This window comes from Medicago sativa, chromosome 7 (genome assembly GCF_051527215.1).
Source record: "Medicago sativa cultivar Bolivia chromosome 7, Bolivia_mono, whole genome shotgun sequence".
Taxonomy (NCBI): domain Eukaryota; kingdom Viridiplantae; phylum Streptophyta; class Magnoliopsida; order Fabales; family Fabaceae; genus Medicago; species Medicago sativa.
The window spans coordinates 89,484,842-89,499,320 of record NC_140755.1 but is presented as its reverse complement, the minus strand read 5'-3'; the positions used below and the strand labels follow the sequence as shown (position 1 = coordinate 89,499,320).

The 14,479-nt window shown below is 33.6% G+C and overlaps 1 protein-coding gene and 1 pseudogene across 2 annotated transcripts; both read left to right on the top strand.

Annotated features, from left to right (window-relative positions):
• The first annotated feature begins 6,037 nt into the window (after positions 1-6,037).
• LOC146909986 (putative histone H2AXb) lies at positions 6,038-6,780 on the top strand. Its single transcript, XM_085729962.1, has 2 exons — positions 6,038-6,300; positions 6,389-6,780. Exons 1-2 carry the CDS (start codon positions 6,094-6,096, stop codon positions 6,608-6,610), a joined length of 429 nt encoding a protein of 142 aa, XP_085586088.1. The 5' UTR covers positions 6,038-6,093; the 3' UTR covers positions 6,611-6,780.
• A 1,828-nt stretch (positions 6,781-8,608) lies between these two features.
• On the top strand, positions 8,609-11,915 carry LOC146909985 (pentatricopeptide repeat-containing protein At2g22410, mitochondrial pseudogene; annotated as a pseudogene). The gene is made up of 2 exons (XR_015019269.1): positions 8,609-11,044; positions 11,151-11,915. The product of XR_015019269.1 is annotated as a pentatricopeptide repeat-containing protein At2g22410, mitochondrial pseudogene (transcript).
• Positions 11,916-14,479: the final 2,564 nt, after the last annotated feature.

Genomic DNA, 14,479 nt, shown 5'->3' with positions numbered 1-14,479 from the left:
AGTGAGTCTGCTAGACAAAAGTGTGGGAGTTAAGTATGCTTCCCAAATGGCATTGACTTCCGCCTCATCTTCGACAGAAGTTGCTGGAAATTCCTTTCTAAACCAAGTTGGTCCTTGGAGTCTGACTGTGAATGGAGTCATGGCAGGAGTAAAGGTATCACACTCTAGGAGGGTATTAAAAGCAATAGAAAATAAATCTTGAGAGGTCCTATTGCCATATTGGAGCATGGCCAAACCTATACCTTCGATGGAGCTATCTTCATATGCTTTCTTAAGGTGAATAGGAAGTGTGATGGCCAGTTTTGTCCTAAAAGTGGCCAAGAGCCACAATTGAAATAGCCAAATAGGACCAGGAATAATCAAACTTCTTCCAGTTGAGTACCCTTTAACATTAATTACTGCTTGGTTCATGTTTTCATATAGAGATCCTAAGATAAGCTTGCCTAAGCAAATATCTTTGCCTTCATGTAATTGAATGGCTAAAGTTGTTAATTTTTTGGGAATCTGGATAGACCTCGAGCAAAAAATGAATTTGGATAACCAACAGGTTAAAAAGGCTATGTGTTCTGAATCAGAAACTTCAGCAGTTGAAGTATCATAATGGTCTATAATGAAAAGACCATAAGCAGGCCTAGTAAAGTCGAATGAGATTTCTGATTGGTGCTTTTCTGGATCGAAAGTTTGGCCAGTGGGTTTGAGGCCAGTAATGCCTGCGACATCTAACAAAGTAGGTGTAAGCATACCATATTTTAAGTGCAGGCTATTCGTCGAAGGATTCCAAAAGTGTAAGGCAGCAATTATAAGTTCATTATGATACTTGGGTCCTTGCCTAGAAAGCTGGATAAGGTCAAAGATTCCTATGTCTTTCCAGAATTGCCCTTTTTTCTTTTCTAACTTATCCAACCAGCCAATATAGGGTTCACTTTCACTAATCTTCGGTTCCGTTCTGAATTTAGACTTCAAAAAACTTAGGTCGTATGGACCTTTAGTAAAGATTAAAGGGAGTTGCTCTTCAGAACATGGAAAAACGGCACTAAGACCTTTTGGGGTTTCTTTGTTTAAAGGGAGTGGCCCTAACAATGCATGTGTTGATTTAGGGCAAGAGATAATTACCTGGGATTTCCAGATTTTCTCTTCTGCTTCTTTTATGTCTGGTTCTTCGGTAAGTACAGGAGCACCAACAGAAAATTCCTTGGAAAAATTGATAGGTTCATCGCGTTTTGTAGTTCCAGAGGAAGAACCTTCTGCATTCGTCATGGTTTGATTGTTTGATGATTGGAAACGACGAATGGAATGGTGCAAATTTTTCTGGAAAAAGATGAAGTTTTTGAAAAGGGTTTTTCTCGGTCTCTAGTTGAAGAAGAAGAATAAACAGTAAAAAGGGAAAGCTTGGAAAGGGAAAAGGTAAAGGTAAAACCTTTGTGTTTTATAGCCTCTTGATCTAGACATGTGTCGACATCTTGTGTTGACAGTTTTTTACAAAGTGATAGTTCCCAATGGAACGTGGCCCACTAGCTATAGTGGGGACACTAAAATCTTCTTTTTTGAATTGTTTCTCCAGATGGATGACGTCATTTGAGTTCAAACATCGATCAAGCTGAAGTATAAGCATCGGGTTCAGAAACATCTTTCTCTCCCTATCAATGAGATGAGTCGACAATGACGTTTCTGGGGGCAATTTGTTAGCCTGTAAATTTTAAAGGCTATCATTAAATGCAGTCAAAGAGAGTTGACCTTATCATCAAAGAAATAGAAAGTTAACTCAAAGGTTTTTCATCGAAGTTGGGCTTGCTGGGAGCACGTGTTCCGGTTCAACGGACAAAACCTATCGAGAAAATAGTTTTTGGATAAGGATATCTCTAAGGCGCGTTCGAAATTCAAACTTAATGGATAAGACTTGTTAGTTTTCTATAGTTATAAGTTTGAATTCGAATTTAGGTAGTTATTTCTATTTGTATAAATAGTAGTTTTTATGATGAAAAAGATGTCGCAATTCAATCATACAAAACTTACACTCAAATTATCTGTATGGAAGCGAGAAACGAGTTACAAGTTGCAATGTATGAATCTGTGTACCAATTTACATTCAATCAATGCAATTTAAGTTCTTTGTCTTAAATGTTTTCGCATTTTACTAATTCATGCTGAACAATTTCTTTGTTTTTACTTAACAAACTTTCGATTGAATTCAACTGGGTTGAGTTCGATTGCTTTTATTTTCTTTGTTTTATTTAACTCTTTATGCACATTACATTTCTTGAAATTACACAAAAAACACAAATATGCTCCTAAGATTTACTGGTTGATCTTGCAAGTAACAACGTTTAAACCAGCGGTTGTTTACCAAAAATCAGCGTAAACACATGGTTATACGTTTTCGTCTTGTAATACTTTTAACTATTTATTATTTAATTTTATATATTTATCTCTTTGTGATAAATACTTAAGGATATTATTGACAAAATAATAATTAATGTTATATTAAACTTAAAAACAGAGTTAAACTATAAATAATTTTAGAAAAAGCGACAAGTAAATATGACCGTAAGTATTGGAATCCCTTAAAAAAAGTAATAATATTGGAAGGAAGCATGTGGTATCCATTTGTGCATGCATCATGGTTGCCACTAACTATAGTTATGGATCACTACCACAACGGATTATTCAAATAATATACTCCAATGCTTAATTTAAGTGCAAAAACAAATAACATCATCCATCGTCAATGTTTTTGTACTATATAGTATATGAATATATTATAGTCAGTGGCAATTTAATAATCTCATAATATAATTGTACAAACTACAAAGTGTCGCCTTTAGTTAGGGATTAAGTCTACAGGGGTTACCATTTCGTCTGGAATATAAAGACAAAAAATGTTGTTACAGTGATACATGCAATGAATGCACGATTTTAGACTATTTTCCTTCTGTGATCTTTGAATTGTTGTATAAAGCAAAGATCCACCGAACTTAGGGTGCAATGCATTTGTGTCATTGTATGAGTGTGACCGTTGGCTGATCAATTTCAAAGATTCTTCCTTGACCAAAAGTAAAATCATTTTAGAAAATTTAGGGGGGGTGAATGAATTTGTTTCATTTTTAAGTTATATACTACGTCATAGGCCTCAAGTGGGGAGCATGAATGAATTCAACATCTTTAAAGTTTTGAACCAAGGATTTGTTAATATGAATTCAACATTATCGAATGAATGTATAGCATTGCTCTTTGAAATAAAGGCTGCGTTAGTTTTTTATTTGCAATCGGAAAACACGGTGGGGGAGTATGTTTTCTTTGAAGGCACATCAGTTGTTTTATTTTCTAAAGAGGAAGCATCAAAGGTTGCAGAAAATTAACCTTATCAAATGCATACTTTAGGTGTCTGTACTATTATGGGGACAGGAAAATATCTTGGCCTCCCTTAATGGTGGGGCGAAGGAAAGAAGCAACTTTCGATTTTATAAAGGATCAAATATGACATAAGACAAATAGTTGGAGTAGCAAATGTTTGTCTAAAGCAAGAAGAGAGGTAATGATAAAATCAGTATATCAATCTATCCCATCTTATATTAAGAGTGTATATCTCCTCCCTAACAAATTGATAGACGACATATAAAAAATGATAAATGTTTTTTGTGGAGACATGATGGTTCTATGAGAAAGGGTATGCATTGGTTGTCTTGGAAAAGTTTGATTGTTTTAAGGATCTTGCTTCTTTTATTATGACGATGCCCGGTAAACAAGGGTGAAAATGTCAAACGGATCCCACTAGCCTTGTTACTAGATTGTTTAAAGCTTGTTATATTTCCTAATAGTGATTTTATAGGTTCAAGGTTGGGAAGTAATAGTATGAGTTATGTGTGGAAAAGCATTTTCACCGTAAAAATGATTGTGAAAAAGGTGCAAGATGGCGTATAGGCACATGTACCAATATTCCTTTGTTTGGTGCATCGTGGCTTAGAAACATAATGGCTATTGCATATGATAGCCCCATATTTGCGCCTGTATCTCATATTAAGGTGAAGGATATCATCGATCAATCCCACAAGGTATGAATACTCCCTTAAAAAAAATTGTCTTTTTAGCATGTGTGTTCAATCATTGTTAAAAGATTTTTTTTTAGGTGGGTTAGTTCAACATATTCAGTTGGTCATATTGTCCAAACAACATCAAATTCAATGGGTGCGGTGAATCTCTCCAGATGGATCTAAAGGTATCTCATATCGCTAGAACCATCAAAATATAAAGCCCATAAGAAAGACAAAACAAGTGTAACTGTAAACTAACAACCACAAGGACACAGTCGTAGACTTCCACCTTCAATATTGATAATCTATCGCTTGAGCCGACACCAACCTTTGTTAATATTTAACCAACAAGAGCCTATGAACCCAACATCACACGAGAGCCTGATCGTGAATCTTAGAAGGGATCAAAGTGGTTTGTACAGACAAAGCGAAATGTCGATTGACGATCACTTAAAATGACCGCAAAATGACTTAAAGATGGTGACACAGAGAGGAGACCATCTTAAAACGTGTTAGGTGTTGAAGTAATATGAGAAACACATCTGTCTGGTTATAAACCTAGATAAATTAACGTTAAATTAATTATTATTTTTTGAATTGACTATGAATAATGATGAGTTGAATGAGATTCTTTATTTATTTATTTATGTTTAGATGTATTCATGTAAAAATAAATTTTACAATAAATTTAAGGCTAATTAAAGGATACAAACTCTAGTGTCACTCATATTCAATTTTTCTTTAAATCATCCCAAATTAAACGAAATTATAACATAAATATAACAAGGGAAATGTTAACTTGTGCCCTTGGGGCACAAGTTTAAAAACTAAACATATACACTTTTTATTGAAAATTGTACATTCATTGTATTAAAAGTTTAAAATTTTATATTTTCAATGCAAAAATTATCTTTTAATTCTATTTTTAGTTTCTTAACTTGTGTCCTAAGGGCACAAGTTAACATGACCCATGTAACAATTAGTCTTGCACGAAGTGTCAGACAATGTCCACACCCTTAATGACAACAACGCCAACGTTATGTGCTCGACAATGTCTTGAACAATTTATTTATTTTTCCTTTGACAAAATATAGTACCCTTTTAAAAAAAAAAAAAAAATATAGTACCCTTTCTGTTTTATTTATAATAAAACAATTTAATTATTTTTCCTTCGAACAATATAATAAAATCATGAATTGTTACTTATAACCTAATGCAGAATAATATCTATCCATTTTATGAGATTGAGTAACCCATTGCCTTGTTTTGAAAAAACAAGAGATACTATGACATCAAATAACGAAACATGGAGGGGGTGTGGGTCTTAAATGGATGGATGAGCATGGAGATATTTTTGTGTCATTTTATATCTTTTTACACCGTTTATCTATCTTATCAATCATTCGTTATTTTTTTTGTCAAAAAAAAATCATCCGTTAATTTTATAAACATAGTCATAAACTAATATTTTAGCTATGAACTATTTATTCATTCACTTTGTCGCCAAATGAGTGACATAGTTTAATTATGTGTAATATTCACATAATATACTTTGACTATATTTTTTTTTTTTATAAATATACAATATATAAAGTTAAACGATAAAATTTAAGATGTTGAATTTGACTTGACGAAAATTTTAGTAATATATCACATTATTATAATTTTTATTAACAAATAATTAACAGTATTAAAAATTATTCTGAGACGAAAAGAATATAACTCAATTTTACCAAAGAGAGTGTACTTTGATGTTTATACTAGCAATAGAGAGGCATGAATTATTTTTTGATTGCCGCTCAAAAGCGGATTCACGAAACTCAAATTCAAAATTTCAATTTGCCACGCCAGCGAAACTTGAAAAGGCGTGAATATCTCTTTTTGATTCCCGCTCAAAACTCAAACTTGTTTTGCGGTGCCACGTTGGCGATCCGCGTGAAACCTCTCTAAGCCAATCAGAATCAAGAACGAAACCTCTATATAAACCAAAGCCAACTCAATTAAACTTCACAACTCAAACTCTTTCATCTTCTCTGCAAATTCAATTTCAACCAAGAAAGGTTCAATGGCTTCAGATGCAACTGCAACAACCAAGAAAGGTGGAAGGGGCAAACCCAAAACCACCAAGTCCGTTTCCAGATCAAGCAAAGCCGGTCTCCAGTTCCCTGTTGGCCGCATCGCTCGCTTCCTCAAAGCAGGTCGTTATTCTCAACGTGTTGGATCTGGTTCCCCTGTTTACCTCTCCGCCGTTCTTGAATACCTCTGTGCCGAGGTAATTTTTCTTTGCTTTAATCCTCGAGTGTTATTTTGAGTTTGAAAATATGTTTATTAACCGTTTATATTAATTTTTGGGTGGTTAGGTTTTGGAATTGGCTGGTAATGCTGCAAGGGATAACAAGAAGACAAGGATTGTACCAAGGCACCTGCAACTAGCTGTGAGGAACGATGAAGAATTGAGCAAATTGTTGGGACATGTGACTATTGCTAATGGTGGTGTTTTGCCTAACATTCACCAGACTTTGTTGCCAAAGAAGGTGGCTGGAAAGAAGGGAGAAATTGGATCTGTTAGTCAGGAGTTTTAGGGGTTTAAGGTAGCATTTGGTGTTGGATCGTTAAAATGTTAGGTTTAGTAGATTCAATTTCTTGTTATTTTATTATGTTATCGTGTTCTTATTTTGAGATTAGGTTAGGATTAATGTTGGATGATGTATAGATCTTCATTCTAATTAATATAATATTAGATTTTGCCAGAGTTTTTCTCCTACTTATGCATATGTCTATTGTTTGGAATTGTTGATATTTTCCACTTGCTTTGTTTTCTTTTCATATTCATTTTCTGGTTTTATGTAACATCAAGAATCCGTAACTTGTAAAATTGTCTGTTATCACTCTAAAAATGTATATTTAAATGGTTACTTAAATTTGTATTTCACGACCTTGAACTTGGCTGATAAAAAGTTAATGAAAAAAATGATATTGCTGTTGCAAAATAGAATAGCTGTGATAACTTAATTCTACTTAGTTCTTAATGATCATGTGGAGTCATTTGTCATCTGAGATTGTGGAGTTAACAAACTCTCCTTGAAACAGCACAATATAAATAAAAATAGGAGCAATGGACGGAATCGTTTAAATTGATTTTATAAGATTGGATGAAAGCATAATGATTAACGAATTGCATACCAAGACCCAAGTTAATCCTCGACAGTGGTTGCACAAAACAGCTTGTTGCAGTGCCATTTTGGAGGACTCTATTAGATCAATAGACTAGTGTGTGGATCACTTGTGTTTGGACTCTAGTTGAAATTAAGGAATCAAAGATTTTTAAATGAGAAGGGGTGTTAGTGGATACAGTAGCCGCAAAATCAGAAATTCTTGTATGGAGATTGAAATAGAGCATATCTAAGAGGTTCAAGACTTCAAGTATTCATTGGTGCAATGGTTGAAAAATCATTGACCTTGTTTAGAGTCTACAACATTGGTGTTGATGCGTGCAGACAAAACTCATAACATAATCTATATTGTGCAACTTCTATAAATCCATTTACAATATGGCTGAAGTTGTGATACATTGGCTCTGACTTGGTTGCATTATGTGTGTAGGGATGTCAATGGATACCCATGGGTACGGATAATATGATACTCGTCCCCGCCCCGTTGGATAAATATGATACCCGTGCCCACCCCGTATCCTCGTGGGTACCCACTATACGGGCACCCGTGGGTATTGAGGTATCCATGGGTACCCATGGAGTTTTGAATTTATTTATTTTTTTGTACAAATAATAACTTTTTTTAATTACCAAAAAACTTCAACTTTTAAACATCTATATATAATCCACTCAAAATTTCATAAATCATACATAATTCATAGAAAATTCATGATTCTTATATAATCTATATGTTTTATGATGTGAATGAAGTGAAAACGGTGAACTTAATAAGATGAATTAAAAAAATTTAAAATAAAAATAGGTTATTATTGACGATTTTTAGGTGGGCGGTAAATTTTTTTTCAATAAGGTACCGACTTTAAGTAATAAGATATGATATATAAAGATATATTAGTAATTTACTTAATTTATTATCGGGTATGGGTACCCGTGGGTATGGATACAATCCAATCCGTGTCTGTGTCCATATAATAATGGGTAGTCAAATACCCGTTTATTATACCCGTGGATACCCGTTTAGCTACCCTCTCCGTGCCCGTGACGGATTTTACCCACGGGTACCTGTGGGCATGGGTATTTTTGCCACCCCTATATGTGTGTTAGGTTTTGAAGAAGCTATTCAAAATTGGTTTTGATGTGTATATCATTTATGCCTATTTTGGATATGCTCATCAAGTTTGATTTTGCGCAGGTAAAATGGTACTTTGCATTTTTGTAGGGTGCAGTAACTGGAGTTACTGTGTTTGGGTGGCTTGATTCATATTTGTCCAAGGGCTGCATCACTTTGCAGTCACATTTTAGTTATGAATATCTAGTGTATAAAATATGGGGCAAGGAATAAAGTTGTATAAGCAAGCTTCTTGTTTGGTGTAGTATATATGTTGGCCAATTTGGGTAGGTTTGTTTGGGCTGCATAACTTATGGTGTAAGTAAAAGAGAGGGATTGAAGATCAATTATTGGGGGATTATGCAGCAAGCATTAGGACTGTTGTTGTTTTTTCAAAAAATAAATAAATCATTTACTCTAACCAAAATTTTGTATCTCACTATAACATGACTGTTTAGGGAAATTGAGTATACTTACTTTCGTTAGAAACCCAAAAGGATCGATCAATCTAAGCTGTCTCTCTTCATTTCTCACTCGTCGTGTTGTCGTATGAAAAAGTTGCTTTCTCTTGTTCACCGCTCTCTACAACACAAATCACCCTACCATCTCCAACACATTAAACCATTCTCATTTACAACCAACAAACCAAAATGGAACTCACCAACAAACGTAATTATCACAAACCCAACACTCTTGATAATGGAATCATGTTCCACAATGCATCAACTCAAACAAATTCAAGCACGCATGACTCTCACCGGCATCATCACCCACGCGTTTCCTGTCAGCAGAGTAATCGCGTTCTGTGCACTCGCCGATTCCGGTGACATTCACTACGCACACAGAATTTTCAATCAAATTAATGAACCCAACACGTTCATGTGGAACACTATGATTCGAGGATATCAAAATGCTCGAAAACCCATTGTTGCATTCTCTTTCTTTGTTTATATGATTCAAAGACAAGTTGAAATGGATTCTAGAAGCTTTGTTTTCACGCTGAAGGCTTGTGAGCAGTTTGAGAGGGTTTTTGAGGGAGAATCCGTGTATTGTGTTGTTTGGAAAATGGGATTTGATTGTGAGTTGCTAGTGAGAAATGGGTTGATTCATTTTTATGCTGAACGTGGGTTGATGAAAAATGCGCGTCATGTGTTTGATGAAAGTTCTGAGAAGGATGTTGTTACTTGGACTACTATGATTGATGGGTATGCGGCACATGAATGTTCAGAGGAGGCTATGGAGGTTTTTAAATTGATGTTGTTAAGTGATGTTGAGCCGAATGAGGTGACTTTGATTGCGGTGGTTTCGGCTTGTTCTGTGATGGGTGACCTTGAAATGGGGAAGAGAATTCATGAAAAGGTGGAGGAGAAGAATATGAGGTGTAGTTTAAGTTTGCATAACGCGTTGTTGGATATGTATGTGAAATGTGATTGTTTGGTTGATGCTAGAAAGCTTTTTGATAGAATGGTAATTAAGGATGTTTATTCATGGACTTGTATGGTTAATGGGTATGCTAAATGTGGTGACTTGGAATCTGCTAGGATGTTTTTTGATCAAACTCCTCGGAAAAATGTGGTCTGTTGGAGTGCAATGATTGCAGGATATTCTCAGAATAATAAACCTAAGGAATCATTGAAATTGTTTCATGAAATGATGGAGGAAGGCGTGGTTCCGATTGAGCATACCTTAGTGAGTGTACTCTCTGCTTGTGGCCAGCTAACTTGCTTGAACTTGGGTCATTGGATTCACCAATATTTCGTTGTTGGGAAAAGAATTCCCCTTAGTGTTACTCTTGCAAATGCGATTGTAGATATGTATGCCAAATGTGGAAGCATAGATGCAGCAGCAGAAGTTTTCAGTACAATGCAAGAGAGAAATCTAATTTCTTGGAATTCTATGATTGCAGGGTATGCGGCTAATGGTAGAGCAAAGCAAGCCATCAATGTATTTGATCAGATGAGAAATATGGGATTTGAGCCAAACAATATCACATTTGTGAGTTTGTTGACAGCTTGCAGCCACGGTGGTTTAATTTCCGAAGGTCGAGAATATTTTAACAACATGGAGAGAAAGTATGGGATAAAACCCGAAAGGGAACATTATGCATGCATGGTTGATCTATTAGGTCGAACTGGACTCCTCGAAGAAGCTTACAAGTTAATAGCAAACATGCCAATGGAACCTTGTGAGGCTGCTTGGGGTGCCCTGCTAAATGCTTGTAGAATGCACGGCAATGTTGAGCTTGCCAGATTGTCGGCACGTAATCTTCTAAGATTGGATCCAGAAGACAGTGGAATATATGTGCTGCTGGCAAATACTTGTGCTAATGACAGAAAATGGAGTGATGTAAGGAGGGTGAGAAGTTTGATGAAAGACAAGGGTGTGAAGAAGATTCCTGGTCATAGCTTAATAGAGATAGATGGTGGGTTTGTAGAATTTTTGGTGGCCGATGAATCACACCCTCAATCCGAGGAGATCTATAAAGTGCTAGAGGAAATACTTCTGTTGTCAAAATTGGAAGACTATAGTTATGACTTGTAAACTTTATCTTGCTAGAACCCGAGGCTATTATTAATTGGTGACTTTTCTAGTTGGAATGCAATAATCTTTCTTCGAAGAAGCTTACTTGGGTTTCTGGTGGTTGTAAATTAATCATCTTTGTCCGGAGCAAGAGGTTACTTGGGTTTATTTGCGGGGTGCAAGGTCTATTTACTTCGAGTGTTAACAGTTAGATGGTAATTTTTTAAATCTTATCTCAAGAGATATTTCTGTATGCTTTAGGTGAGTGACTAAATCCGACTTTTTGTCCTGATAATTGTTCCATTTATTATACTTCTATAGGGTTTCAACGCTTGGCGCTTGACATGTTAAAGATTTGTCAATCCTTGAGTTCAAAGTTGCTACATAAGCTACTGTTTATAAATATCCTAATCTGTGAGAGGACCAATCATGTTCAGTGAGTCTGACCATTCATGGAGGAGCCACGTACATTTATACTAACTCTGCTCAGCCATTTTTGGACAAAATGGCAACAACAAAATTTGGGGAATATAGGTTGCAAGTTGCAACAGTAAGTGGCAACACAATTAGGGGTGCTCATTTTAACCGGTTAAGTTGTTTATCTGTACCCATATCCAAAAAACCTGACAAACTTATGTAATTAAGCGGCCTTATAACTTGGACTTCGTTGATGACTGTATCCAATATGTTGGCTGCCCATATCCAAGACATAAACCAGATTTCTTCTGTCCAACAATATATGTTTTGGTGAATTTCCTTATTGACACATTACCAACAGTTCCTGAATGAAGCATAGTTCTGATTTTACTTTTTTGTCCACTTGCACATGTCACAACTCACAAGGTTTAGCTCTGATGTCCTATATGCCTAGTTTTTGGGTGAGTTTAGCTGATGTAATGGAAGCTTATGGTGAATTGAAAGCAATGTGCATTTTAATTTGCTTGCGTTGCATATGTTTAGACCTTGTAGATTGTTTTGAATTGCTTGTGAATTAAAAGCCAACAGTTTGGTGTTTTAGAAGAATAGATATTTGTATTAGCTATACTCTGGAAGTTTAATTTTTAAGCAATAAAAGATAGCTTTGAGGAGGATAGATTTTAGATCATGGAACCAAATACTTTTTTAGTTCATTAGTTTCCTCCTTGTACTTATAAAATAAACCACGGTTTATAGAGGTATTCCCTTGTAAAGATAAATGAGGGAATTTTCTAATTGTTTTTGTGCTCTTGGTTTGGAGTACGTGATGTTTTTATTGAAGTTTTTGAAAGGTTTGCATAGGCATCTAGTAGACGAGGTTGTCTCCTCTTTATGTTGGATGGTTAACTTCCTTTTGTATTATTATTGGAGATTGATATACCGTTTAAGATTGAATTTGTGTGTTTATTATAGAATTTGTGTGTCGAAGATTTGTTATATTGTTGTTGATTTAAATCTTGCATATGTTGGTTAACTTGAACTTGTTTCGTATCATGCTGGTTTTTGCTAATTAACCTTCTAGTTATGCATCAAAGAGTTTTCAACCTTTGCTCTTTACATATTTTTCAAAATCTAGACCGACTCTAACAAGCCTATGTGCGATTCCGCATCTTACATAATTTCTTCATGGTCTTGGTGTATGTTTGGTTTCAATTTTGGATGGGTTAAAATTGATAGGAATATTATCCACTGTACACCTCAAGAATAAGGAGGCACACAACAATCTTTATTATATATATTTGCCTTAATTTTTTTTGAAGAGTACATGTGGCATCTACACATTCTTCATCTCATTTAATGCTTTCTTATCATCCAATCAAATTGAATTATGACTCATTCATCTTTTTATTTGCCAATCAAGATGAACCATGACTAATTTAGTTTTCATCAACCAATCAAAATTGATCATGCCTTGATTTTTTCCCCTATATATAGACAATTTGTTTTTCATTATTTTCATGTGTCTCTTCCCCCATAATTTTTATTTTGTAATAACAAGTATTTTATGTGTTTTAAAAGATAGAAGTTTAACCATTTGTTTGTAGATTATAGGGTTGATTTTCTTTTTTATTTGTATCTAATTGTTAATTGTTGATGCTACTTTCTCAGGGTCCCATTGGAGAGCATGTGTCTACATTCTACGACTTCAAGACGTTCAACATCAATAATATAATTTTTAGTCAAGACAATGTTTTGTATTTGATATAGAATCAAGATGTTAGAGTTTAGATACCTTAGGGTGATTGAATATTTTTAATGAATTGATATGTCGAAAAACTAATCTCAATAAATTGATTTAGTCTTTATCTATATTTATTTTATGAACTTTTGTCTTACACAAATGATATATTACACATGAACTCTTATTTGATGAATCATAATTGATGCTTTTAAACACATCTCCAGACATGTCCAGATATGTTAAACATCATCCTAAAGGTTGCATACAATTGGTTCACATCATCTAATTTGGACAAACCTTTTCTTTTAAGAAGACATCTATAAACTTCATCATGTTTTACTATGACAGATTTTCACTTAACATAGTTTCTTCAATAGAATGTATCAAAAGCTTCAATCAACCATTGATCAATAATCATCGTTTATTTTTTATTTTTTTTGACAAAGTCTCATTTCATCTCATTTATTTGACAATCAATATATGACTTTTTTTCTCCTTTGATTTGTCAATTAGATAGTTATTATTAAATAATTTTTTTCAGGGACTATTAAAAATATTGTTAATTTTGCTATCTACATTGTATTATAAATAACCTCCATTTGCAAGCAATTCCATGCACAATTTTAATAAAAAAAATGTATTCTTTTCAATCTTTTGTCTCAATGTCGTGTCTTTTTTCTTTTTGTTTTCTTTTTTTCTTTCTAAGTTTCACGTATTTGGTATTATTAACAAGCCAAAATGAATTATATTAACACGAAAGTTTCATATATTTGTATACTTAATAATTTTATATAGTTCACAAATATTCTTTTTTTTTCCTTTTATTAAGGATAATAATGATAAAACAATTTAAGAGTAATTAATATGTCATTTAATTTAAATTAGAATGATTTCATAAAGGTTAACATGTCTCATTTAATTATTAAGAATGAAAATACCTCATTTGGTGGATGAGAAGGAAAAAGAAAACAAATTAAATAACAGCGTTAATTATAACCCTTAATTAAAGGAAACAAATAAACCAAAAAAAGATGGAAACAAACAAATATTGAAGTATTTTATATCAAATAAATGAAAGATATTTAAAATTCAAAAAGTTCAATTTTTCTATTCGTATAAAAAAATCTGAATTATTTGAATTTTTTACCTTTTTTTATTAATGTTTTACCTTCATTTCTTTTGTGGTACTATTTAATTTACAAACAAAAAAATTTGTAATTAATTTTGAAATGTTATATTTTTATAATTTATAATAATTATATTTTATGCGTCATTTTAATTGGGTTGATCCTATAAATATTAAATTGTATCGTTTAATAGGACAGACATTTTTTTTAAAGAGGTCAACCAAAAAATTAAAATGTTCTTTAAATAATATCCTTAATTGTAGCCATTAATTAAACAAAATAAAAAATTTAAATTACATTGCAAAGAAAGAGTGATGTGCTATCGAAATTCAAATAATTGAGATTACGTGGAAAAAAACTATTGA

Coding starts and splice junctions, on each gene's coding strand:
- LOC146909986 (XM_085729962.1), top strand. CDS start 6,094: ATGGCTTCAGATGCAACTGCAACAACCAAGAAAGGTGGAAGGGGCAAA. Junction 6,301..6,388: donor TTGAATACCTCTGTGCCGAG/GTAATTTTTCTT, acceptor TTGGGTGGTTAG/GTTTTGGAATTGGCTGGTAA.